Here is a 25,796-nt window from a genome sequence, read left to right as displayed (position 1 = left end):
CAAACTACATATACAATGGAGACTGTCAACAAGTTGGTTTCTGATAGGCCGGTGGTAGTTTTCAGCAAGAATAGTTGCTGTATGAGCCACTCTATCAAGACACTCTTGTGTGATTTCGGAGTTAACCCGACGGTGTACGAGCTTGATGAGCTTCCCAGAGGGAAAGAGATAGAGCAAGCTCTTCTTCGGATTGGCTGTAATCCTGCCGTACCTGCCGTGTTCATTGGTGGGGAACTGGTCGGTGGTGCTAACGAAGTCATGAGTCTTCATCTTAAGCGAAACCTGATCCCAATGCTTAGGAAGGCCGGTGCTCTATGGGTTTAAACCTTCTTGCTCCCTAACTTGATGTAACTTTGACATAGCCAAGCTTTCCTATAATATATATATATAGGCAGAAATGGCACAGAGAGTTTACTTATAAAAGTCTTTATGTAAAGTCCTTTTTTGGTGACTTCAATGTAATGTAATGTTTTGGTTTACCTAGTAATAAATATTATATTTTAGTACAAAAACTAAGCCAAAACTTCCACCTGCTAAGAAATATATGTCAATTGATAAACTAACTTTAAAATTCATTAACAATGCAAAACTGAGGATTTAAGTGTGGATGATACACAGATGAATATACAGGCTTCTAGCTGAATACAATCAATGATCTTGTGTACATAAGTTACAAGAAAAGACCGCTCTTCATTTGTCACTTCATTAGGTAAAACAAATACATACAGATTATAGTTTTCACAGTTAAAGACGACCGGACAGAAATGGAAGCTTAGTAGTCATGGAATCGTAGCTACCCAATTGGAATGCTTCTTCGTCCATGATTTTCGCAACCTTCTTCTGCTTGATCTCAACAATGTGAAATAGGGTGAAAAATGGTGAGAGGTTTGCGTGAATGATTGTGACTTCGTGTTGCAGTTCTTTCTAATGCAATTCTGAAAATAACAGTTCAAAATGCCGCTTCCAAACCAGGTAATTTGCACTTTTAACTCCAAATATTTGGCATTCACACGTGTACGAGTTACTACTACTTACTCTTGTCTGAAAGAAAACATCGAAGAGTCATTGTCTGAAACATTACTGGCAAAAGTAAACATCGTGTGTTGGATTGTTAGTGATCATAAGAGTTCGGCTTCTTCTTGGTCTCCATCGGCATCGTCGACCTCATTGTCTTCATCATCTTCAGGTGCATCAGGATCCACTCCCTGCAATAGCATTTCAATGAGCTGTTCCTGTTCTAATGCCCTCTTACTTAGGACTGGGCCATGCTTGAATGAAGTAATGTTCAACTTCTTGCTTTGAAGAAAAGTTGAAAGCATTTAGGAGTTATAAATATCATGAAATTTGAAAGCTTAAAAACAAACCTTCATTTGTTTTTCTAACCGCTCTAGACCTTTTTTGGCAGCTTCGTTCTGGGGATTCATCCTGTATATGATTAATAAAGAAAATAAATACATGTCATATGAATATAGGCAGCTGTCAGCAAATACCACTCCAAAAGCAAGAAAGCAGATGTTATTGAGCTTGCAGCAGCTAGACTGTTTCGGTAAAAAAAAGAACATAATGTCTACACAGCAACGTAAGTGTTAAGTTTTCAACCTAAAGATCCTAAGTACTTTTCGCTGATCATTAGATTTTGGAGGAACTACTTTTTGACACGCATGCATTATACAGAGAATTGAGCGTGTGAAAGGAATCTCTGAGATAAATAAAATCACGAATCATGATAGCACGTTAGCACCTAATGTTTCTATTAGATGATATAATATTAAATTTACATTCACCCTGTTGATTTTATGGGATAAATCTATATTTCATTCATTATTTAGTAGAAATACAAGCCTATATATAACCATAGAGAAACACACTAAAGGAAATAATATCTCCAGAATAATATCTTCTAAGAATAATCTAATTATATTAATACCCTCCCTCAAACTCAAGGTTGAAATCACAAACTTGAGTTTGCTAAGAACTAAGAAAAGAAACAATATATCTAGAATAGAATAAAAACCCAAAGAACAAACACACAAAGAACTTCTAGGTTAGAACAAACCCACGAAAAACTTCTGGGATAGAAACATAGATCCTCGTATAGAGATCTATAACAGAACCTAGGAAGAACGAAACAAGAACTTCGAGGGGCAAAATGAAAGAGCAAAACTGAAGCAAAGTAGAATCAAAGCTGGACGAAAACAGGGTCGGAATTGGACAAAAGTGTTTTGTCGGATCAGAATGGAACCGAACGAACTAAACTAGAGCAAGTCAGAATCAGATTAAACGGGAAATCTGGGGCGAAAAGAACGGAAACTGAACTGAATAGAGCAGATAGGCTTAGCGGATCTGAACAAAAACAGAATGGAGGCGTCGTTGGATCTGGGCTTCGATCTAAACTTCAAAGGCAGACATGAAGAATGGGTCTGAATGAAATCAGATAGGTCTGGAACAGATTAGAGGCGGACGCGAGGATCTGAGGACATGGGGTTTCATGGGTTTTGTCGGGACAACATAAGAAGATGGAGCAACGGCAACGAAACGCAGCGGCGAGCGGAGCTTCTTGGACAACGGACAAAACCGAAACTCTTCGGCTGGGCGTTCGGCTTCAACTGACAGAGGTTCAATCGGCTGCTTGGCTAACGGAAAAACAAGAGGTCGAACGAAGAACTATGAAGGAGATGGCCGCGCCGCGGACGCTAGTGAAAAACGAATGGGGTTTCTGGGGTTTGGATGGTGGCAGATTTGAACAGCAATGAGTGGCAAAGGGAAGGTGCAACGACAACGGCGGATTTGCAGATCTAAGGGGCGGCTTCGGCTAATGGGAGATGATTCTGCCTCCGTTGATGAAGATCAAACGGGATGTGGAGACTAGAATTCAATAAGGCGAAAACCCTAGAGCTCTGATACCATGTTGATTTTATGGAATAAATCTATATTTCATCCATTATTTAGTAGAGATACAAGCCTATATATAACCATAGAGAAATACACTTAAGGAAATAATATCAAATAATATCTCCTAAGAATAATCTAATTATATTAATACACCCATCAGCTTAATGTTTGGGCTAATAATTGATTTAAGAGTTTCAAGACCTTGAGTCCTTTTTAACTCTTGGTGATGGGTGGTGGGGTGGAGGATGGCCTCGACTTCCAATGATGATGGTGTACCAACAAAAATGTATGTTTGGAAGTGATTTTGAAATTGATAAAATCAATTTTATCATGTTTGAAATACTTTAAAACACACTTTTGATTGCTCCAAATTCATTTAATAGGTAGTTTTACGCTTTTAAATGTAATTTCCATATCATCAATAGTTTTGATGATTAGAAGAATGTTTCAAAGCTGATTTTAATTATCTTAATATCACTCTCAAACACAGCCCAAGTCTGCAAGGGAGAAGGGGAGAGGGAATGTGATAGAATAATGTTGGTGAATCGGCCCAACAAGGGGTGAGAGAGCAACGTCCAGTGAGGTTGTTAGTCATACATAACTACGAGTAAGCTAGATAGGTTCGGTTATTTTATTTTTCTATTATTGTCATTTCTTTTGGGTGGGGGGAGAACAGGTGGCAAAACAACAGAAAGTATCGGGTAAGGTTTCACCTTAATGCAGCTTGATAGTGAGATAAAGCCTCTTGCAACATATTTGTGGCGGCAAATACTTGAGCTAGTTTTACGTGAAGAGAATCATCAGCCCAATCCTTAAGGTACCTCTCCAGTAAGGATACAGCATCCCCATTTCGGCCTTCAATTACATGGAGCTCCGCCAAAGCTAATGCCGCTCCGAGGTAACCAGGTTCCAGCCTAAGTGCTGACTCATAAAACTTCTTGGCCTATTAAAAATTCCATACCAGATCCAACATATGAAATCTATTTGCAAATGGCAGTCTTCAAAGGCTGAACTACTACAGAAAAAATGTTTAAATCATGTACCTTCTCTCTACCACCTGAGTTACTAGCATGTACATCTCCAACTAATTTTAGAGCCTTTGCAGAGTGAGGCATCGCTTTCATTGCCTCCCGGGCAGCATATAATGCCTCTTTCATTTTAGACAGTGCCAGATAAGAATGGACCAAACCTGCAGCCAAAAGTGAATTCACAACCATTTGAAAGTTGAGCATCTTAGATGACAAAAATACATTTTTGAACAGTGGGATTGCATTCAATGATAAAATAAATGCAACAATGGGAGGTCTCACCTTGATATGAACGAATATCAGGTCTCAGTTCTTGAGCATTCCTGAAAGCACTAACGGCTGCGTCTGGCTGCTTCATGGCTAACAACAGGTTTCCCTGAAAGTAGAAACTTGAAAACTGAGATGTTTGATATTCTGGTGGGCATTCTATTCTGGTCTCTCTGCATACGAATATTTAATAAGTACCTTCATGATGAAACCTGTTATGTGCCTTTCATCGATTCGGATGCTCTGATTATTAGCAGTATGAATGTTAGTCAATATAGAAAATAAAACAAATTCCAAATATCTATCATCACAACAAACCTTTTCAGCATAAGCCAAGGCTCCCCTCTCATCTTTCGTTTCCCACAGTACAGACAAAGCCACAAAAACTTCTGGTCTTGTAGGATCAATATTTAACAAGTCATGGACTAACTTGTTTAGCATTGAATAATCAGACTTTATCTTCAAAAGCATAGCATATTCATCCATATATGTTACAATAAATGGATCAATTGATCGTGCCTATAATAACATTAAATTAAATGTCAATGGGTGATTAAAAGAGTTGATCATTATCATCAGTATGCTCACATTTCACTTTACCTTCTCAAAATTCATGATGGCCTCATCTTTTTTTCCTATGATGGCTTCAACCTAGGCACGTAGTTGTTAGCATGTCAGTTAGGTGGACAAGTTGAAAATGTTCCTCTTATATTTACCGCCTATAGAACATCACCATATTGAAGACTTGAAAAGATCAGATAGCCTCAGAACATTCAATAAGTGAAAAGAGGATGCCTTTTTGCAACAAAATATGCATTGTTATGAAAGGGCACCATAAGCAAAAATAGAATACGAGAAAAATGAAAGAGAGCACACACAGGTGACGTAAAGGCTACTGCTAAAACGATTATGGATGTTTCTCTCCTTTGGCTACAAGCAACATAAGCTACTTCAATACTGAGAGAAGGGAGAAACTTCATCCAACTTCAACATTACATTTCACAATGAACCACGAATATGCTTGAGGGGAAAGGGTTGCCCAAGAATGAACATCACTAAACTTAGATTTGTTATCTTATCACAAGAACCCACCTTTGCAACTTCAAGCAACAGATGAATATTATTGGGAAAACGTTGCAACAAATCCAAAAACAGCTCCAAACCACCTGCAAGAGTTTTAAAACAAAGGAATAATAAATAAATATAGAGAGAAATGAGGAAGCTAGGATGTCTGAACTTCTCGTATGCATTTCTAGAAGAAGAGGATGGATAATACCATACCAAGTGCTTACAGGACAAAATGACATTAATTATGCTTAGCTTTGATAGTTTGAACGGGAAGACAGTAATTTACCTTTGTAATCATTTGAAGCAATGCAGCACTGAGCCTCAACATAGCGCTGCAGAAAATTAAACAAACTAATTAGCACTTATTTCTTTTAAATACTAATATCAATAAATAAATAATTTAGAAAGCAATATGAACTTCAAAAAGTTAGCAGGAGTGAAAAATAAATGTAAAAGTTTTAAACTGATTCTTTGCCCATGATCTGCTGCAGATTGCACAATTTGTTTGTACTTGCAAAATCAAAGCAAACACAAATATTTGCCAGACAACTATTTCAAAAGCCAATTTCTGATTTGGATTGCCTGTGATCAAATACTAGGCTGTACTTATCCATTACATTTTTTCAAAAGGACTGGTAAAATTACAAGCATAGGATCAACTTTTGAGTTGAGAAGCATGTTATACCAAATCCAGCTAACCTATTCTCATCTGGCTAACAAGGATAGTAATAATTGGAAACTCCGTTCTTTTTGTTAGGTGGAAGTTTGCTTCTAAAGTCACATGCACATGCAGCTTAACAGTCTACAAAGATCAAAACTATTTGATTAAGCCAATGTGAACATAATTCAATAGCAAGGGTATCTACCTTATCTCTTGAGGTCAGAGGTTTAAATCCCCACAACCTGATGTATGACTCAAAAATAAAATAAAAAGGAAAAAGCTATCTAATTAAGCAAATGAGAAAGAGCTTCTTCATTTAACAATTAAAGCTAATGGTAAAAGATGGACATTGGGAGATAGTTGCTATATCTTCTAGTTCTAACACTTACTGGCAGCCAGCGATTAGAATCGAAGTGATCAAAAGGAGTTTTGCCACTTCTGTTTGCCGTCTGAAATAAAATTCAAGAGAAACCAAAAGGGGAAAATTGTAAGACAGATGTTAAATGTTCTATAAACAAAAATTATGATAAGACAAACCCAGCATTGATGCAAACGATCTTCATGCTACATGCATAAATTGTAGTCATTCTTTCAGTCTCCACACTAGATTAATTATGGGAATTACATCAACGTTGCAAGTAAATATCATTAAGACAGCATAAGAATCTTCGTGGACACTTAATAAGAGGTGCAGGGTTCACACAACAGTTTAACAGTGAGCATGCTAATAGAATTCTCTGCAAGGACTTCCAGGTTTTGACACCTCATGAAACCTATCTTAATACTGGCAGCAACTTCTGAAACCTAACTGTAGAACTTGCCAATTCGTCATGCTAAGAGAAATACAAGACAACCACATGACATTTAAAGACATACAATACTGCAATTTCAAACAAAGAAATAACTACATTTTCCTACATTGAGCTAGTCCTTTCTATCAATATTTTGATAACAAACCTGAGGAAACAAGGAAATGATATCTTTGGCAGTAGTACCAAGTTCTGCTAAAGCAATAATAGCTTCAAACACATAAGGGCAGTGTCTGTAAAAATAAATAAATAAATAAGTATTAGAGCGTGAAGATGAATTTTATTTTAATGGGAAGGTGTGTAATAGTTTTAGTTGACAAACACAAAATTAGTAAGCTGAAGAAAAATAGCAACCATTCAAGTTGTTATGCTTTCACTGACTAACCCCAGATGTTTTCACTGACTAACCTTAAGCACTCCTTGTAATATGCAATAGCAGCACGGTTATGTCTGGCATATCTATAAAGCTTTCCCAGCAAAAGATTCATTTGCAAATTTCTTGCTTTACTCGGAATTCCCTCCATCTGCAAAGTACAACTGAAAGAAATCTAACATCAAGTAGATTGTGTATTCCCACATGTCTTATAAAGAAAGATAGAGAGAGACCTCTACAAGGGCAGCTCTATTGTCACTTAAGGCGCAATAACACGATGCAATTTTAAACTTCACCTGCCGTATAAACAACATGATGGTATAATATGAAACATGAAGACAAAAGAAATCTCCTCAAAGACAATTAATCTAAGAAAATTAGGAGAAAAAAGAGCTGATGAGGGAAAATAAACAGAACATACATAATAAGTGAATAAAAAAATAGAGCCGTATATTGGGAAAAAAAATTGTCTACCTCATTTTCATTAATGGCCGACACGTTAAAAGAGTTTGGAGAAGATGACCTGTTTGACTGCAAAGAACTTCTAGTAGTAGTTGAATTTTGTTTAGGAATAATCTTATAGTATTGCAAGGCTTGCTTGTAAGTATGCTGCCAAGATAAACAATAAAGTTAAAAGAACAAAAAAAAAACACCCCTAAAAATAAAACTAATCCTGAAGCAAGCAGCATCTAACCAACTCAGAAACTTACAATTGCTCTTCGATACTCCCTTTCTCGAAACAATGCATCCCCAAGAAGCACCTAACAAAGCAGAAACAGAGCAAAAAAGGGTTCAACTAGAAAACGGATTAGAGTGCAGAAATTCATTTAAAAAAAACAATGCGATTAAAGATGAAATAAGTAATCAGTAAAGGAGTACAATTGAAAGTAAATGAATTCAGAACTACAAACCAAGCTTTCAGACTTGAGGTGAGGAGTGGATTCTGCATTAGCAGCAGGCGATGAAACAAGAAAGCAACCCTGAACAAGATAATCAAAATCACCGAACAGATTGAGTCCGATCTCCAATTTCGAATATATAGAAGGTGAATTTGCTTGTTTGTGCGATGGAGTGAGTGGATTGAACTGAAGAGAAAGCGATAGAAAAACGAAAACTTACCAGCATTTGAGCTGAACTGTAGAGTCCCTGGTCAAGAAGAGTGGAGATTTGATCCTTTGGAACCTCCATTTTTGTTCAGCAGTTCTAGTTCTGAAGACAACTCCAAAATTTTGAAACAATTTTGCTGTCACTGAAACCTCAACGGAACCCGCTCTCTTCTCACTCTCTCGTTGGCAGAGGAAGAGCAAATCTGGACTGGGCCAAAATTATTATTCAAACCAGGCCCAAATTTTTTACCCAACAATCAAATGGAGGCCCAAATATGGGCCGAAATTACGTTCTAGAAGGCCCAAATTTACATAGATCATGAGCAGTTATACTGACCATTTGAGCTCGCCCAAAATTCATTTGAAAGTAGGCCCCAATTCGGCCCAATACTTATTTGTAAGGAGTGATTTGGGCCTTGAAAGTTTGTGTTGTCTCCTACTCTTCCACAGAACGCTGAAGGCGGAAGTCATGAAGCGTTCGAGTTCGACCCGAGAACCGGCGCGAAAGCTCAACGGCGAAAACTTCATAACAAAGGTAATTTCGCCGGCGATTTGTGGAGAAACCTGCCCAATTTGCCTCAGAGAATTGGAGGATCGTACCGCCGCCGTGCTTACAACGTGTATCCATGCCTATTGCATAAGCTGTATTCGCAAATGGAGCAATTTGAAGCGAACTTGCCCTCTTTGTAACGCTCAATTCGATTCATGGTTTACCAAAATCAACCTCTCATCGCAAAGCTTCCGCAAAGAACGGTTGACAACCTCGAATTGTTCCGATAAGCTCAAGGTTGGAGTTGGATCTTCCCAGATAGACGCTCGCGGGTGTGTGTTTTCTGGTTTTGATACATCTTTTTGGTAGTTGATTTTGTTTGCAACTGTACCTTTTATACTTGAATTGAAGTTAGAAGTAAATATGGAACGTTGTTTTCTTGAGAGCTTCTCTAGTTTGTTGTAATGGAGGAATGGATTTGAACATTGAACTGGGAACTATATTTGCTCCTTTTGCTTTCATGTAGGATTCTTCAGAGCACGAGGTATGAATTAAATAGAGAAAGACGGTCGGAAAGATCACTTACATGGCGGCGATCGTTTGGACGGCGAGGGCCGGATTCTTTGCCTGCTGATGTTGTTGTCCGGCGAAAACGTCAGTGGCGAGCTAGGTAACTTCAAGGTTTTATTTCTTGGTTGGGTTTTACACCTCACTTTTTTCTCCATGTTTTAGAGTTAGAGCTTGAATGTTTTTGCTAATATTTTGTTGGGTTTTGACAAAGCATATACAACCGATGTATACAAGCTGTTCCATCTTCGGTCAGATCATGTTTAGAACTGGTATGTATTTTAATACTCAACCAATTGAACCATACTCAAGTTGTCAACATTAGTTTAAATTTCTCTCTTTGATTCCATAAAAAGATGTTGCAAAGTTCTCTTGGCTGCAAATGCAATTCTGTTATTTAGTTCTTCATATGCTGTGTTTGTGATTGCGAATTTGCGAGCTGTGCAGAACGTATTAGGAAGTCGTGGAGGCAAAGAAGTGATTCTAGAGAGGATTAAACCATGGATTCAAAGAGAGTTACAGGTCATCCTCGAGGACCCTGATCCAACTATAATTGTTCATCTGGTTATCTCACTATTTGTGGCGAGAATTGAAGCTACTTCCTCACAGCTTAATGCGGAAGATGACTTTCTTTCACCTTTGCGTCCCTTCCTCTTTGAAAAGACTGATTTATTTTGGCATGAGCTAAGGTACATGACTCATTAATTGTTCAATAATTTAAATCCTCGTGGTTGGTTTCCTTGATGCATCTAAATTTTGAAATGGGTGTAAGATTTCTTGAGCATCCAAGTTATAAGCTCTACTAAATTTTCAATATTACTCAACTATCATTGGTTGACCTAATGGTAAAAGGGAGACATAGTCTCAATATCTAATTAAGAGGTCCTGGGTTCAATCTACAGTGGTCACCTACCTAGGTACATGCAAGTAACCTAAACCCTCACAGATATCAAAAAGAAAAAGGGAAAAAGCTACTAAAGAAGAGAGTACAAAAGAATTGCCAAGCATTTCGACTTTGAGGCCATCTGAGTGAATTGATGTCTAAACAACTAAATCACTGCTGCCTTCACCCCAACAGAAAATACGGTGGTTACATATATAAGAAATTAAAATCCCATGAGTTTCTTTAACATCAAAGGAACCCTTTTTTTATCCTAATGGTATTCCGAACATAGTCCTTGCTACTTCACTCTATGCGTTTGTGTTTGTTTTTGTTTCTTCATCACAATGCTTGGCTGAAATTTTGTTGGAACCCCTTTCTTTAGTGGAGCTTTTATGGACTGGGTATTTTTGTATGCCCTTGTATTTTTCATTTTTCTCAAAGCAGTTGTTTTTATGTACCCCTGCTACCAGGCTGCAATTTTTGTGTTCATTATTTTTCTGCTACCATTTTTATTTGAAAAAACTTTCTTTTTCAGATGTTTTGCAGGAAGTCCATTGCGGATGGAAGAGTATGACTCAGTGGTTGAATATAGAACAGTGGGTTAATTGAAGAGAAGAATCTGTTTGAAGAAAATATGTTGTACTCGTTACTTCTCCCTTGTTGGTTGCTGGTTATTCTTTAAATGAAAATTGACATTAATATTAAGGAAAGATTTAGCTAGAAAGGGAGGAGAGTTGTGGCTTGGATTCAAGTTCCTTCTTACCCCTGAATGAAAGAACCATTATATGAGACTAAGAAATCTCTGTGCTGCCAAGGATTTTAAAGAGATATGCAGTTTGGATATGCTAGTTTGATCCAACCCATGAGTCGCTTCACGTTGATAACTAAGTAGCATCTTCCTTCGATTTGAAGATCATCTCAAGAAGAGAAAACTCTGTACGGGGAAATATTATGTATTGGTTTCACTTCGTCCATGGAAAGGTATTCCTAACAACAAATTGATTAGAGTTGTTGCTCGATGAGGTCGGTGTTATTGCTCTCTCAGGGTCATCTTTTTCGAGCATGAACTTGAAGAAAGAAACATGAAGACAGAGTTTCGGACCCACATAAGGTTCTGAAGATGGTCTCTGGTTTGAAGGTAGCAATACGATGGATCATTACGGTGGAAGTTGAACACAGTTTGAAGGATTGGAAATGGGATCTTCGTAGAATATTAAGCAATCTTCCTTGTGTGGCACTTAGAGAGCATGTTGTAACGAGCGGAAAAGACAAATGTATGTAGATGCATGTAGTAAGAACCAAGAACTTACTCCCACCCCAAACTTCTACGAAAAACATGTTGTAATAACTTTCTTGAATTATTAGATGAAAAAAACGACAGCATTTAAATAATTAGAATGTTATTTGATTATTTCATGCATATATCCTTATCAATTGAGCTTCTGTTAAGGTCGTGCTATGTGAAAATTTTCAATTTGTTTTTTTCTTATTCAAAATCTTCGCACAAACAAAAGATGGCTAATCTTGCTTTTCGTTCTTCGCTCTCTAGCTTTCCTTCTCTCAATCGCTCTCATTTGTCTTGTTTCTCATGCTCTTCGATGTCCATCTTCTACAATGTTGATGAATTGCTGAAGAAGAAAAGAACAGAAAAAAAAAAAAAAAAAATTGAGTGCTTGTCGGAGTATGAGAAGAAGAAGAAGAGAGATGAGAAGAAAAATGGTGATGGAGGAAGAGAAAAATAAAATAAGGTATGTGGGAAGTATTTGAACGTTGAATTTGAAAATTTTCCAAATCTTCTCCTTCTCCAAGTGAGGCCATCAGAAGGAGAATTCATTCTCTAATTTCACTGTTGCCTGTTGGCATCAATGTCTTTTTTCCTTTGCAAAACTCTAATTTGCGTTCCACATCTCCTCCAAATTTCGCGCATATCCAGACGTCCGCTGCCTTCAATTTCTCCATTTAACCTATTCCACAGCCACTGCCGATTCAAATTCCTTTACAGTTACGTATCTCATAAACTCATGTTCCTTCTCCCCTGCCTCTGCTTTATCTATTTCAAAACACGTTACCTTCCATTCTCCTGAAAAACCAGATTCCGTCATCTCCTTCTTCAAGAATCAAGCTTTTTTCAATGCTGATATCTCCTTCATTGTTCGGAAACTCCCTAGGCTTCTGTTATCTGATCCCAACAAAACCCTTTTGCCCAAACTCGAGTTTCTTTACTCCAGAGGTGCTTCGACTTCCAAATTCGAGGACGTCTTCTTCCTACTTTTGATTTTTTAAAGGGTTGTTTTAAATCGAATGACCGACTACTGCGTTTATCAAACGTTTATCTACTTTTCTTTCTGATGGTCGCATTTCCTCGTTCTGTTAAAATGTTGCTTGATGCTGGTATGTCTGAGGCGAATGTCATGTATTTTATTTTTTATCAGCCGAGAATGTTCACCATGAATCTAGGCAGGTTTTGGGAGTCTCTGGATGATGTGCTGAAAATGGGGTTTGATTCATCGAAATGAAGCTTTGTTGTAGCTGTTTATTGTAAACAATCATTGAACAAATCGACATGGGCACGGAAGCTTGGAGTCTATAAGAGTTGGGGTTTGTCTGAAGAACAAATTCTTGCTGGATTTAGGTGTCATCCATGGTGTCTGAAAATATCAGAGGAAAAAATTGCTTCGGGAATGGATTTCTTTGTTAATAACTTAGGCTGGGAAGCTACAGCTGTTATCAAAAGGCCTGATGTGCTTTCACTTAGTTTAAAAAATACAATAATTCCAAGAGCTTCAGTTCTGCTGTGTCTGTTTCAGAATGGTTTGATTAGGAAAAAATTCATGTTGGTAAGCCCATATAGGTATACTGAAAGTCGGTTCTTGGGGAAGTATTTTCATCCTCATCTGAAAAAGGTACCTCGGCTATCAAAGTCGTATCATGCAAATGTGCATGATGGGATTAATTGATCATAAATTTTGAAGCATTCTCTTTATGTGGTGAGTTCCAAGTGGAGCTTTTTAGTAAGATTGCTCATTGCATTTATTTTGCTACGTTAAACCATATGCAATGCCCTGAATATCTGGAGGGAAACTTCACTCAAATTTTATGATAGTTTTTTGCTGCGGAGACTGGCCCTTGGCCCTTTACTCAACCGTTAGATTAACGTAAAAGCATTGCCAAGGTTTTCCCGTGCCTGTTCTTCTAACTTGTTGGTTCGCTGAAGATTGAAATATCACTTATGTATCACTCAAAAGCTATTTAATGATTAGTTCTCGACTCCTCGTAGTAAACTTAGTGGAGCGTGAGTCTCTTTGTGCTTTGTTTTTGAGGGTGTATCCTCTCTTAAACAAGAGATCTTGGTGTTACCTTCTCCAATTTTTCAATTTCTATAGGTTTCCGATGACCTCTCTTTAGTAGAGAAGCGATGGAAGTAGCAAGTCTTATTTTTCTTTTTTGAGACCAACATGTACGTTCTTTTTTTCAACCAACTGAACTTTCATTGGGAAATAGTGAAATCATGAAATGATTACAAGAGTATACAAAAAGAGCTCAATAGAAGCAAAACTGCAAGAGGTAAGGAGTAGGAGGAAAATCAAAACGACCCCCAATCACTAAAATCAAAGCAAGGTGTAATATCCTGTGTAGGAAATGGTAGGATTATAAGTTGAATACTTGTAATTGGTATGGTTATTAGAACTTAGAAGGCCCATACTAGTAATTAAATAGCAAGTTGGCTAGGGTTTTTAGTTATAAATAGGAGTGGGTTGGGAGTTAGGGGTGAAGAACCTAGGTAGTAATTCCAGTGGAGAATTAGGGAGAGAGTAGCCCACTCGAAAGGTTACAGATATATCGTAGTTTTTCGATTGATGTGCAATATAAATCTATCTTTTAGTGTTCCTGGGTATTCTTGTTAGGTCATCCTAACACAAGGTCATGGTTACAAAAGAGCCTATTGATGATGAAACCAACATGTAGTTTCAGAGAGAAGGGATTCCATGATTTAGTTGGTATTAACTCCTCCATTTTAAAACTTGTCATGAGGACATCTTTAATCTTCTTTTGAAAGTTTAAGCTTGAAACGCATAGAGTTGTTCTTATAATTTTTTATGCAAAAGTGCGTTCTCTGTAGGAGGCAGAAGGACGACCGGAATCATTTGTTTTGGGAATACTCCTTTTAGGACTGGTAGTTGAGCAATTGACGTCTATTGTGTTTGGTAAAAGATGGCAGGGCTCAGCTGGAGTGGAAATGCTTTTGTGTTTTCCCTTCAAGGAGAAGAGTAAAGTTAGGTAGCAAGAGCTAGTTCTTTTGCATTTTTAGGGGCAATGGATTGAGAAGAATAAGAACTTTTAGAAAGGTGGAGGGATCGGGTGAGAAGAGACGTGGTTTTGTTCGTTCGGGTTGGAGTCATTCTCTGTAATTAGGGTCATATTCCCTTTCTTTATTAGAGCTTGTTTTCGTACTTAAACACGGTTTCTTACCCAAAAAAAACTAAGAAACTAAGAAACTAAGTATTTGTGGTGGGGATTTCAGTTTCACTTTGATTTAGGGAACTCTTTGTGAAGATGTTTTGAATTGAAACTAAGTTTATCAAAATTTTCTGTCCATTTTTCTTCTGTTGTTCTGTCAATTAGGAATTCAGTCACTTTTCTTTTGATGGTTAGATCTTTCAAGAATGGAGAGTATAGGTGTTCCCTTAATATCTACCCTGGAAAGTGGATAGTACATCTAGTGGGTTCTGCTTTTCAACAAATTTTTGCTCATCTTTTAAGAATTAGACAAGGTAAAAATAACTCTAGATCAATTCTAATGTAAGAAGGATTCTTAATACCAACTTTAGAATTAGGTACTAACCTGAGTACAATTCATCTGTACAATTGTTTTTTATATGAAAAAATATTTTATATAGAACTTCTGAAAATATTTACGAACATCGTAAAATATCAAAATCTATCGTTACAAATTAAGAAAAACTACTAATAGTTACAAATTAACACGTATTAATATATCTTGATCTATTATGGTTATTCAGATAAACGGTGATATATTGTCATATTTTGATTTATTTTATTATATTTAAGAAAAACTACTAATAGTTACAAATTAACACATATTAATATATCTTAATCTATTATGGTTATTCATAGATAAACGGTGATATATTGTCATATTTTGATTTATTTTGTTATATTTAAAATTAGCCCATTTTAGTATTAATATTTAAGGGCCAACAAAAACTGAATTGATCTAAAATAAATAACAATACCCGTGAATCAGTTTTGATTAGGTTTAATTCTCAATTTGTGGCCTTTTTCCTTCCAACTTTTCATTTGCTCTGTTTTCTTTTATTTCAATTGGCATTTTTACTCTTTTCAGATTAAAATTAGGTCTGCTTCCTTTTTCCTTTTAGATTAAAACCAACCTTTTTTTCTATTCTTCAAGTACAAATCAAGTTGTCCAATATTATACTAAAAAATGAAACCGAAACAGTTCTTTTTCCAGTTTTTGTTGCAATCAAACCATAGGTAGTATAGTACCACCTTGAGGAAGATAATTCAAGAAGGAATAGGTGAAGCTACAATCCGTCCAAAAAAGCCTATGGTGAAGTATTAATTTCCATCAAGTATTTCTGTCAAAATCTTTTATGACTTCAATCCTATGATCCAGAAATCTTCGCATTTATTGACCATCAAAATTTAAAGCCTCCTTTTCACGATGAATGATAAGCAATTCAGCAACGTTTCTCTCAATTTCTCTTCACCCTATTCAATGCATTCGCTAATACTATTCTTTCCTAGTTATTCTAATTATTAATCTGAATGAATCCTTCAATTTCTTTAGATGGTACTGTGGAGGTCAAATCATTTACAAGTTATTTAGAGGAAATGTCAAAATTAACTCTAAGATGAAGAAAAAAGGATAGCATTCAACTGGTTTGATGGGATGCTACACTAGGAGACAATTGCCTTAGCTCTTTTAATTTCCACGTTACAAAAAAAAGATTTTAATCCAAAAAGAAAAAACAAAACAGAACAAAAATGTAATACAAAAGTCAATGACGTGTTAATCAAAAGCACAGAATTAACAACTTTCAAAGTGTCACCCCTCAATTGGATTCCCAATTTCCCCTCTGCACCTCTATTTTTGTTTTTTGTTTTTCTTTTTCTTTTTTAGGAAAGAACAGAGGTTGGTAACAATAAATCCCCAACATCATCACCATCATCATCATCTCCAATAATCTACATTAGTAGCAGGCAAAGGCAAAGGCAAAGGCATCTTAATAAACTGATAAATAATAATAAATGGAAAAAAGGGGGAGTTGAGAAATTTGAATGCTATTCAAGTTCCTCCCAATTGTACTTTTTTTTTTACTTTCTTTTTTTTCTTTTTTTACTGTGGCCTTTTTTTTTTCTTCTTCTCCACTCCGCCCTAAAATTCCTCCAAAAGCCAGGCGATAGAATTGAGAGGCTAAAACCCAACCAAATGAAGAGAAGAGAGTCCTTCCCCATCACTAACAACTATGCAGATGGATAGTGTACAATTCTTCCTCCTTTACGCCGTCCTTTTGCACAAACCCCTCCGGATCGTCAAAGGGTTCACCTAACCAAGCAAGAACTTGAATATGTCGCTTAGCGAAATAATCCCTTCTACTCGTTTGCTGCCAGCTTCCACAATTACAAGCCGCCGAACACCTGAAAGTTCATTATTAAGGAATGGGGGTTTTGCTTCAAAGTTGAATCACCCATACAATTGAAGAATAGAACGGTATCTCCCTGTATTAAATCAATACCAACAAGAAAAAAAATTATCTCTACCTGGGTTTGCCAAACGATCCATCACTTTATGCAATGAGTCGGAACGCAGGCACATCTGACATCGTTGACTTCGTGGCTCATAAAGAGAGAAAGAATCTTGTCCAAGTTGCAATGCCTGAAAGGAAGCAGATGCAAGAACAATGGAAAAATAAGAATACTGATAAAATAGAAAAACCACAAGTTTCCACCATTTCATTCAACATCGGATTGTATATAGGAAATGACTGCATTAAAATGAGATGGGAATTTAACAATAACTAACTAGCTTTTATTTCATGACGATAACTAGTTTGTAATCAAGTTTTTTCAGAATGCTAGAGCCTCCTTCCGTCTGAGACTCCAAGTAATGGAAAAGGAAGAATCTCAACAACGGAACACTCCCTGCAACCATTTTTTAAAGGGTACTAACAAATAAATAAGAAACAGACATGGATACTGATACAAATTAAATGAGACATCCATGGAGTGTGGATAGCATCACTATCATCTTACATCTCTCAGTTACTCCTGATTCCTCATTTCCTATGCTACACCCAAGTGTTTTGCTTTTCACTAACATTGCAATTGTATTGATTTTATTAAACCTAAAATCAATTTTACATTTTTCAACATATAAAAATCAATTCATCCTTGCTAGGTCTAAGGCTCTCTCTTTAGGCTTCACCAACCAAAGAGCCCCCTTCGTTTGTACAGTTAGTTTGGCTTGGATCTTTTGTTGGCTGACTTTCTGTATGGCCTATTGTATTTTTGCATGTTTCCCACAAAAGTTCCATTACCCATTAAAAATGACATTTAAAAAAAAAATCCAACAAAAAACAGAGAGACAATAAACTTACAATAAGTTCCTACAGCTAGAAAAGAAAGGGCCATCAAAGGAAATAAAAACAATGTCCTCAACTTGATAACATGTATTAGAAATGAGATTTTTTTATGAGAACGTGTGTTAGAAATGAGATTTTTTTATAAGAACGTGTGTTAGAAATGAGATTGAAGGGAGTACGAAACCAAGTTACCTGATGAATGGTCATTTCATCAAGATTAATGTGTGTATAAGCTCTGTCCTTTGCAAGAGCCGTTATATCACTGTAAAAAAATTGTAATGGTTTCATAGTTATTTATTTCCTTTCCAATAAACCCAATTAAAAAACAAATAATTGTCCAAATAAAGATGTTGCAACAAATAACCTCCGGCAATATACATCCAGCAATGAATCGTTGTCATCAACTATGGGTATTGAACTAACTTGAGCTGCAAGTTGCAAAATGCTATGTCAAGTGCAATTGATAAACAAATCATAAGACATGCACACATTACTTCAATTGCAAATCTCAGTGCCCAATTATCAGAGTGGAAGTATGCATCCAAACAGAAAACCAGATTCATAGACAACATATTTCCTTTCATAGAGCGTTGAACAACCTGAAATAATGTAATTCCCAAGCACATCAAAAGAAGCCCTCCAAAGTCCAATGACACAACTTTGTTAAAGAAACGTCCCAAACAAGAGATAAAATTCAAACCAGATAGTGAAACAACAGAATTTTTATCTGCTGGGGGTGAGAGTTGAATTCTTATATGTGATGTTCTTATCGATACAACCCGATGCAGATTATCCAAATGTTTCGATTATCGATACAACTCGATGCAGATTATCCAGATGTTTCTGCAATTTCGAAACACTATACTGTAACTCCCTTGGCTTGAGTAATTATTTTTTACAGTACAACAGTTCCACTTACTTAGTCTACTCCAGAGTTATGAGATCAATCTAGCGATGTTAGCACACCTCACCAGAAAAACAAATATGGTCCACGAGTATGTGAAAGTGCCAATGGAACACATACATAAAAGAGCGCACACAAACTTAATCAAATAAGTTGGATAATGTAAAATTACAGTCCCTCGACTCTCCACTCATAATCTAAGTTCAAAATCTAACCCAGCTTTTTCCCATTCGTAACCTGACCTCATTTTTGCATCAATAGATTGGGTCAAGGGAGTGACGGAAGACCAAAAAGAAGCCCAGATCTGGAAGAACCCTTACTAAAAACCCTCAAGTTATCTGATATCCACAGAAGCAGTCCCACTTCCTTCTTAAGAGGAAAGGCCATCTATCTGAATACAACCCCCAAAGTAAAACCATCTATAGAAGAAACAAGAAAGTGTAAGTCCAAACCTTGAATCAGTAAGTTTAACGCTGAGCTAAGAGAAGCACTAGGTCTCAACATAGCTAATGGTCTTCCGTTTGATTCTCCAATTTTTGGGACCCACGTACCGACTGGGATCGCAAAAATTGGCAGTTGAAGCACAGGCAACAAGCTGGAACAATGCCTGAAGTACCTGCAGATACCTGGAAACTAACACCCACTACTTAGTATCAGCGGAAGCTCCATTTTTAAAATAAGAAATTAGGAGAACACTTACATTTTAGTATTCCAGAAAGTGAAGCAAGATGCAACAATTGTGGAAATGAACCATCTTCTGCAGATGAATGAATTATGGGAACTGTAGCCACCTGATTTTGCAAGATCTTTAAAGCAACATCTTTCAAATTATCAAATGGTTCAGCCTACATGAGCAACAATAACAGAGTCAGCACACGTTTCTGGCAGGTTGGGTCAAAAAACAAAGACTTCAAGTGGTATAGATTGCTTAAACACTTTGAATTGATCAAAAATACAAAATATATTTAAAAGGGAGATTACAAAAGAGTAAACAGTGCAATCTCACCCTCAATTACATGGTGTGAACACAGAGGTGCAAATGGATTAAGACAGTAGCCAATGGCATTTTCCGTTTAAACTAATAATTCAAAGTAGGTAAATGCTTTAGCTTGAAATCATGAAACCAAACCACTTAACACAATGCTAAAGCACTTTAACCCCCTGAAATCCAAAATTAGGAACTTCCTAGAAATCTTTCCAATTGCGGTTCAAGAGTTCCGTGCTATGTCCAGAAGAAAGTCAAGATCTTTGATACAAGTATAAATGACACGGTCATGATATCACATTTCATCTAAGGCGATGAGATACATATTTCAAGAATTTGTTAATCGGTAATCTAAGTTAAAGAATTTGACGACCTTACTTGAACAAGATCTGTTCTATAGATTGTACACTTGTGTCCTTGAGTTTTAAAGTTCAAGAATTTGTAAAACTTGTGATGAAGAAATAAAAATAGTACAAATTAGTTTTAAAAATTGAGAAATATATTACTCACGTGAATGAACTGTCTTGACAAAAACCTTCCTTGTCCATCCACTCGACCATTCAAATATGCTTTACCCTCTTTCCAAGCAGATATGGTATGTGTTTCAAGCTCTTCCTCCGTCAGGTTTGAGCCACGCTTCCCAAGCTACTATTCAAATTTAAATTAGCATATTTGAAAAGAAATGAACTACAGGATATAAGTGGATGAGAAACAGCAACAATTCTATAAGCATACTTATGATGCCCAAACAAAGATAAATCAAAATAATAGATCCTGTCAGTGAGATGATGCTTATACTCAAGAGTTTTCAGAGACAAAAAAATCTCCAAAACAAAAATAAGAAAAAAATGCATCATCATCGATTTAAACACCAATTGGGGGGAAGATAAAATGCAGGGGGGGAAATGGCTTCTAGACATACTTCTTTTAATATTAAAATAAAATCTGAAGCACTGAGAACTCCAACAAATTGCCCCTTGCTGAAATCCCAAAGTGGAGCTGTTGGGATACCCTGCAAAGAGTTAATATAGATAAGTCACAAATCCAAATTTCTTGAACAACCAAATACAAATCAATAGGTGATAAAAAGAAAATAAGAAATGTCTCAATTATTTCATTTGTAGAAAAGGGCAAAACGAGATTTGAACAAACATCAACTAGCTTCTAACGTGTAATTTGTACTTAAAAAATCAAATCAAAGTACATTCAACCACCCCTCCCAATCAAATTTCAAAGTTGGAATTTTAAGAGCACTCTTCCGACTAAACCTATGAATCATATTGGATATGAAATGGTATGATTTTTATGTCCCCAAATAGTTGAAAGATAATACGTCACAAAAAGAAGTCGGAGAGGGGAAGTTCTATTTTCTCCTTCTTCATTTGATGGTTTTACCAGTTGAACAGAGGGTATGGGAGGACAGGAGAAAAGGACATACCTGCTCATGCAATATATGAAAAGCTTGCTTCACAGGTAAGTCAATGTCCAAAGCTACAACCTGTAACATAATTGAATAAGCACAAATAAAACAAGAAGTAAAAATATGGTATCATGCAAAAAATAAATAAATAAAAGGAAGAAGAAAAAGATAGAGAATCCAAACCTTGCCTGACTCCGGGAGCAACTCGTAAACAGTATGTGTGGACAAGAAAGCAGATATGCGGTGACGAGAGCACTGCAGATCAGCCTCTGATATACTATGCACAGCCTCAGACAATCGTCCATCATTTATTCGGACCTGGATAATAACAAGAATTTTGATTAGCCAATAAAAGAACCAGTGAGAGTGTAAACCTGACGCAGAAATCCCAGTAAATAGAAGTAAGATACATCAAAAACCTAATCCATAAGTACGACAGAAATAAATCAGATAACACCAGCCATTATTCTATAAAAGGCTCAAGCTAGAAAATAGTAATTGCAATATGCATGTCCATCAGCTGATCAATATCATAGATCGAACTGTCAAAGAAATCCACGATCCTTGACTTCCTTTACTCTATGGCATAACAAAATAAAATTAATAGAGCAATAATAAATAAATAATTCTAACCAAGCGACGGAAGGCCTCATTGTCCACATCCATGCTAGATCCAGGGGTCATCTCTGGATTGGCAAGTGGAGCAGCATAACTAGGCTCTGTAGCCAATAGAACAGTATTTACAACCCCATATTCCCCAGAAACACAAGTCTGTTGCTCATCGTGACGCCATTCACCATCAACAAAAAATTTATACTGCATACAAGACAACCTTTGTGCGCACATTAGTAAATTTCAAAAACAAATGAAAATCAACCAATTTAAGTATCTTCAATAAAATTTAGTTGTATAATTCTAATTTAATAGCTAAGCATGACAATTGCTCAATATTGAAGAACATAGTGAAGTCAGTTGGAAATAACAAGAAAAATGTCATTGCTACTCATAATAACTGCACAGATGATTTGAATAAAGATAAAACGATTGACAATATTACTTAGTATAGCAAAAATTCTATGATCGCGCAAGCAATAACCGGAAAAACTAATTTTTTGAAAAGCCATTCCTACACATTCTAACCTTGACCCAAGGTCATCATTAACATAAAATTGTCGGAGAATCCAATATAGTTGTGATTCTGTTTAATATAATTCTTCCAGAAACCCATGTTTTCCTTGACAAACATCAGCTTCACCCAAGCAGCACAACTACTATTCAATGCTTACTAAACTAACATCTAAGATTATAGCAAAATTATGCTGCATACAGCTAAAGAGCACCATAGTTTCATCACATATCTGTGGTGCCCGTGAAAAATAGCATGAACAATTTAAAAGGTCCTATTCAACCACCACAATCTGACCTGGTGATATCCAGGGGTTAAGCTGTAAATAGCCTGAAAAACAGTGGGACAACCCTCCATAGGCGTCATAGGAACAAGCTCCGACCACCTTCATCAAAATACAATTATAATTTACAAAAATCGTTTACAACATAACACACATACGCATGTTAAACCAGAAAATCCAAACTCGGTTGATACGTCCCACAACCATAGAACATGCAGGAAAGAATCGAAGTACAAAAGACTATGAACTCCCGAACATCACCTGGTGAAAGAACCGCTAAGAAACACACTTCTTCCCCCATAAGGCCAGACAAACCGCATTGGGATTAACAAGGTTCCCGCAGTTCTAGCTGTGTCCCGCACAGTATCCATACTGGAAGCAAACATTCGACGCTCAATTGATGAGAGAGTTCCCCAAATGTAGTCTTCAGGAAATGAAACTTCTACCGCGTCCCCATTAATTTAAACCACAACACACTGCAAAATCAATTCCAGCAAATTACGCTACAATATAGAAATCTACAAATCTGACATCTCACAACTTAATCATCCTCCAAACGAACAAGCTAGTCTCAACTCAAAAGTAATTCGTCAACCGTGGAAGGCAAAAGTAAAAGGAAGCAAAGAAACCAGATTATTCTACAACAGACTTCCGCAATCAAAAATCAGAAGTTCTAGCAGCCATTGCTAACATAGAAGTGCAGAATTGTACCCCCCCCCCCCCAAAAAAAAAAAAACCCTAGCCCTAAACAAACGGGAGCAAGAACCCACCAAAATTTGAAGCCAAACACCTTCGGATATGAATCGCATTCAAATGCGAACTCGAAAACAAGAATCTGTAACCCTAAATATAATCAGAGATTTTTAAAAACCGAAAAGTAAAATGGAAAATTTAGATGAAGACAATATAGAGAGTGGGTGAGAGAATCGAAATGGAGAAGCGATATGATCGGAATCTAACTTCGAACCCTAGAACACAGAAACGGGTTTGATAGAGATGTAGAGGGGGAGAAATAATAATAATATATATTTTAAAAAATAATGTTTTTGTTTTTGTTTTTATTTTTTAAAATATACACTTACATGCATATAAAATATTCTATGGAAAATAATGAAATGAAACTGTAACAAAATAATAATAATGAATCAATAAATGGAAGTAAAATTGAAGTTTTTAAATTTAGAAAAAATACATCGTCTTTTTAAGAAAATAATTTGTAATATTAAATATGAAGCCGAGGTCTAACTATTGATGCAATTAATATTGGCATATTGTAAAGTGATAGAGTTGTCTATCCTTACCAATAAAATATTAAAATATTAATTAAAAGTAATGGTAGTGATTGACGTGATATTTCATTTTAGAGATAGAGGTTTGATCTTCGTTCTGCCGTCATCGTACTAAAAAATAAAATATATGTATCAAAAGTTTTGTTATACAAACATATAGCCACAAGGTTTTATAATTATTACAATTAAAATGTAACTTATCAAATTAAATTTTTCCTAATACAAGTAAAACAAACACTACTATTTAAGATTAGTTTGTTTGATTTTCTTTAAAACATATATATGGAGTTAACACAATAAAATGCATATTGCAAATTTTTATGCAAAATCAGTGAAACAAATTTTGAGAATTTTGAATGAAACTTCTTTTTAATTAATATAATCATAACTCAATTAATATAAATATAAATTATCAAATCAATAAGTCGAATATTTAGATAATACCACTCAACTAAAAAAAGTCAACTTTTATAGTAAAGAAAAAATAATAATCATTGTGATTTTAGTATTTTGTTAATAGAAGAATATTCTAGGTGTGAAATAAAGAATAATTCTAAAAACACTATTGAGAAAATAAAATATGGTACTTGCAAAAATAGTAAAAAAAAATAACTGTAATAATATGGTTCATGTCACATATATTTTATAAATTGCAAAAATAACAAATTTAAAAACTGATTATCAATTACGTACACTAATTGCTTATTATATTTGTCGTATTTGTAATATATAATATATATATGATACACTGTTTTTTTTTAAATATTTTTGTCTATACAATTTTCAAAAAAAAAAAAACAATGCTTCAAAAGTTCTATAGAGAAAGAGAATATATTTTAAAACATAACCAAACATTTAAACTATGATGAAATTAATCAAATTTTATATAATTTTAGCTTATATTTGGTAAATAAATTTCTAAAAACTAACCTTTTCTAATGATATGATAGAATGGTTGAATTAAAAATATAGAAAATAAACCAACCAACCAACAATGTTTTTCTACATGAAATAATCATTGATTAAATGATGACCTTACGATCTAAGTCTATTGATGGTTTGCCCTTCTCCCCAAATAATAATGATACCAATAGTAATAATTTCTTTAAGAAAAATAGAGTGATAATAATAATAATACAAAATAAGTTGATTCTCGATATTTTTAAATTCATATTTCAGTTCAGGTAAATTTAGATAATAGTTAGTTAACACGACTTCCATTTTAAAGATGAGAAGGTCGATCTCCATTCGGATATATATAAAAAAAGTAGAATTTCAAGTCATCCAACTTTTTTAAAGATATTTATTTTGATCTACTGATTTTCTCTTCTTCTTTTTTCCTATGAGAATCCTTTGTCGTATCTAAATATTACTACATTTGAGTTTTGGTTAAAAGAAAATATAAAGTTTTGTTAATAACCACTACTTTTTTTTTCATAAACAAAAAGATCGGTTTATATAGCAAATTACTTGTCAAACTATTTATTTGTATGTCTAACTCAAGTCGAGGCCAATCCTATTAAAATATAGCTAGCGAGACATGTTTCACAGTGGCTCAAACCATCATTTATAATCAAAAGGTGCGTAGGAAATGTGCTCGTATCGACCTTGATCTGACACACCCTCTACTTGATATGTTATATAATTATCCTAAAGTGACTGTAGTCCCGATGTAACAACCTTAAGTTAGTCACATCTATAATACCTCATTGAAATCCTATTCTTGCTAACTAGCTCTCGCTCTTGGGCGCTTGTCTCCCTTCAACAACTTAATTGTTGCTTTCACGATGAGGTATTGAGGTCAAATGTGTTTTCAAATTTTAGCATAAATAGAAAACAAGTAATTACATTTTTTAGAAATTTAAAAATTCAAACATCGTTTTATCACATTTTTATGTTTTTTAAAATTAAGTTTATAAACATCACTTTTATCAAATGTTTTTCTTATCTTATTGTCGATATGTTAGAGGTGTTTTCAAAATCGTAGTTAAAAGTTGAAAACTACAAAAATATATATATA

At 35.5% G+C, this 25,796-nt stretch overlaps 5 protein-coding genes across 8 annotated transcripts; 3 read left to right on the top strand and 2 right to left on the bottom strand.

The window, feature by feature from the left end:
* The first annotated feature begins 15 nt into the window (after positions 1 to 15).
* On the top strand, positions 16 to 324 carry GRX3 (monothiol glutaredoxin-S2-like). Its single transcript, NM_001287454.1, has one exon. The coding sequence runs from the start codon at positions 16 to 18 to the stop codon at positions 322 to 324; it is 309 nt and encodes a 102-aa protein (NP_001274383.1).
* Positions 325 to 590: 266 nt separating this feature from the next.
* LOC101215365 (anaphase-promoting complex subunit 7) lies at positions 591 to 8,377 on the bottom strand. Of its 3 annotated transcripts, XM_011658873.2 has the most exons (18): positions 8,218 to 8,377; positions 8,010 to 8,078; positions 7,809 to 7,859; positions 7,573 to 7,707; positions 7,332 to 7,394; positions 7,134 to 7,249; positions 6,874 to 6,958; positions 6,306 to 6,365; positions 5,542 to 5,587; positions 5,280 to 5,353; positions 4,788 to 4,838; positions 4,506 to 4,706; positions 4,386 to 4,430; positions 4,203 to 4,296; positions 3,936 to 4,081; positions 3,606 to 3,835; positions 1,365 to 1,425; positions 591 to 1,205 (listed from the first exon to the last, which is right to left on the bottom strand). In XM_011658873.2, the coding sequence occupies exons 1-18, from the start codon at positions 8,284 to 8,286 to the stop codon at positions 1,119 to 1,121; spliced, it is 1,683 nt and encodes a 560-aa protein (XP_011657175.1). In that variant the 5' UTR covers positions 8,287 to 8,377; the 3' UTR covers positions 591 to 1,118. The 3 variants fall into 3 exon arrangements, with proteins under 3 accessions (XP_011657175.1, XP_031742663.1, XP_031742664.1); XM_031886803.1 differs by lacking the exon at positions 7,332 to 7,394; XM_031886804.1 differs by lacking the exon at positions 7,332 to 7,394 and having other exon boundaries at positions 7,134 to 7,262; positions 7,809 to 8,078; positions 8,218 to 8,375.
* A 261-nt stretch (positions 8,378 to 8,638) lies between these two features.
* On the top strand, positions 8,639 to 11,564 carry LOC101215841 (E3 ubiquitin-protein ligase Topors). The gene is made up of 5 exons (XM_004143035.3): positions 8,639 to 9,026; positions 9,221 to 9,364; positions 9,476 to 9,533; positions 9,709 to 9,950; positions 10,680 to 11,564. The coding sequence occupies exons 1-5, from the start codon at positions 8,674 to 8,676 to the stop codon at positions 10,747 to 10,749; spliced, it is 867 nt and encodes a 288-aa protein (XP_004143083.1). The 5' UTR covers positions 8,639 to 8,673; the 3' UTR covers positions 10,750 to 11,564.
* Positions 11,565 to 12,037: 473 nt separating this feature from the next.
* LOC105435998 lies at positions 12,038 to 13,403 on the top strand (the record flags this gene model as incomplete). Its single annotated transcript, XM_011660120.2, has 2 exons — positions 12,038 to 12,426; positions 12,663 to 13,403. Coding segments are annotated over 2 exons (828 nt in total), but the record flags the coding sequence as incomplete, so codon positions are not given.
* Positions 13,404 to 16,085: 2,682 nt separating this feature from the next.
* On the bottom strand, positions 16,086 to 23,503 carry LOC101215603 (sucrose nonfermenting 4-like protein). 2 transcript variants are annotated; one of them, XM_031887415.1, is made up of 14 exons: positions 23,258 to 23,503; positions 22,749 to 22,963; positions 22,502 to 22,589; positions 21,712 to 21,894; positions 21,262 to 21,396; positions 21,097 to 21,156; positions 20,581 to 20,670; positions 20,169 to 20,303; positions 19,374 to 19,518; positions 19,126 to 19,299; positions 18,134 to 18,197; positions 17,962 to 18,031; positions 16,949 to 17,063; positions 16,086 to 16,825 (listed from the first exon to the last, which is right to left on the bottom strand). In XM_031887415.1, exons 2-14 carry the CDS (start codon positions 22,871 to 22,873, stop codon positions 16,734 to 16,736), a joined length of 1,476 nt encoding a protein of 491 aa, XP_031743275.1. In that variant the 5' UTR covers positions 22,874 to 22,963; positions 23,258 to 23,503; the 3' UTR covers positions 16,086 to 16,733. The 2 variants fall into 2 exon arrangements, with proteins under 2 accessions (XP_031743275.1, XP_031743276.1); XM_031887416.1 differs by lacking the exons at positions 16,086 to 16,825; positions 16,949 to 17,063; positions 17,962 to 18,031; positions 18,134 to 18,197 and adding an exon at positions 18,208 to 18,368.
* Positions 23,504 to 25,796: the final 2,293 nt, after the last annotated feature.

The sequence above is a fragment of the Cucumis sativus genome, chromosome 6 (assembly GCF_000004075.3).
Source record: "Cucumis sativus cultivar 9930 chromosome 6, Cucumber_9930_V3, whole genome shotgun sequence".
Taxonomy (NCBI): Eukaryota; Viridiplantae; Streptophyta; class Magnoliopsida; order Cucurbitales; family Cucurbitaceae; genus Cucumis; species Cucumis sativus.
Note: the sequence above shows the minus strand (reverse complement) of the source record. Positions and strands in the feature narration are given on the sequence as shown.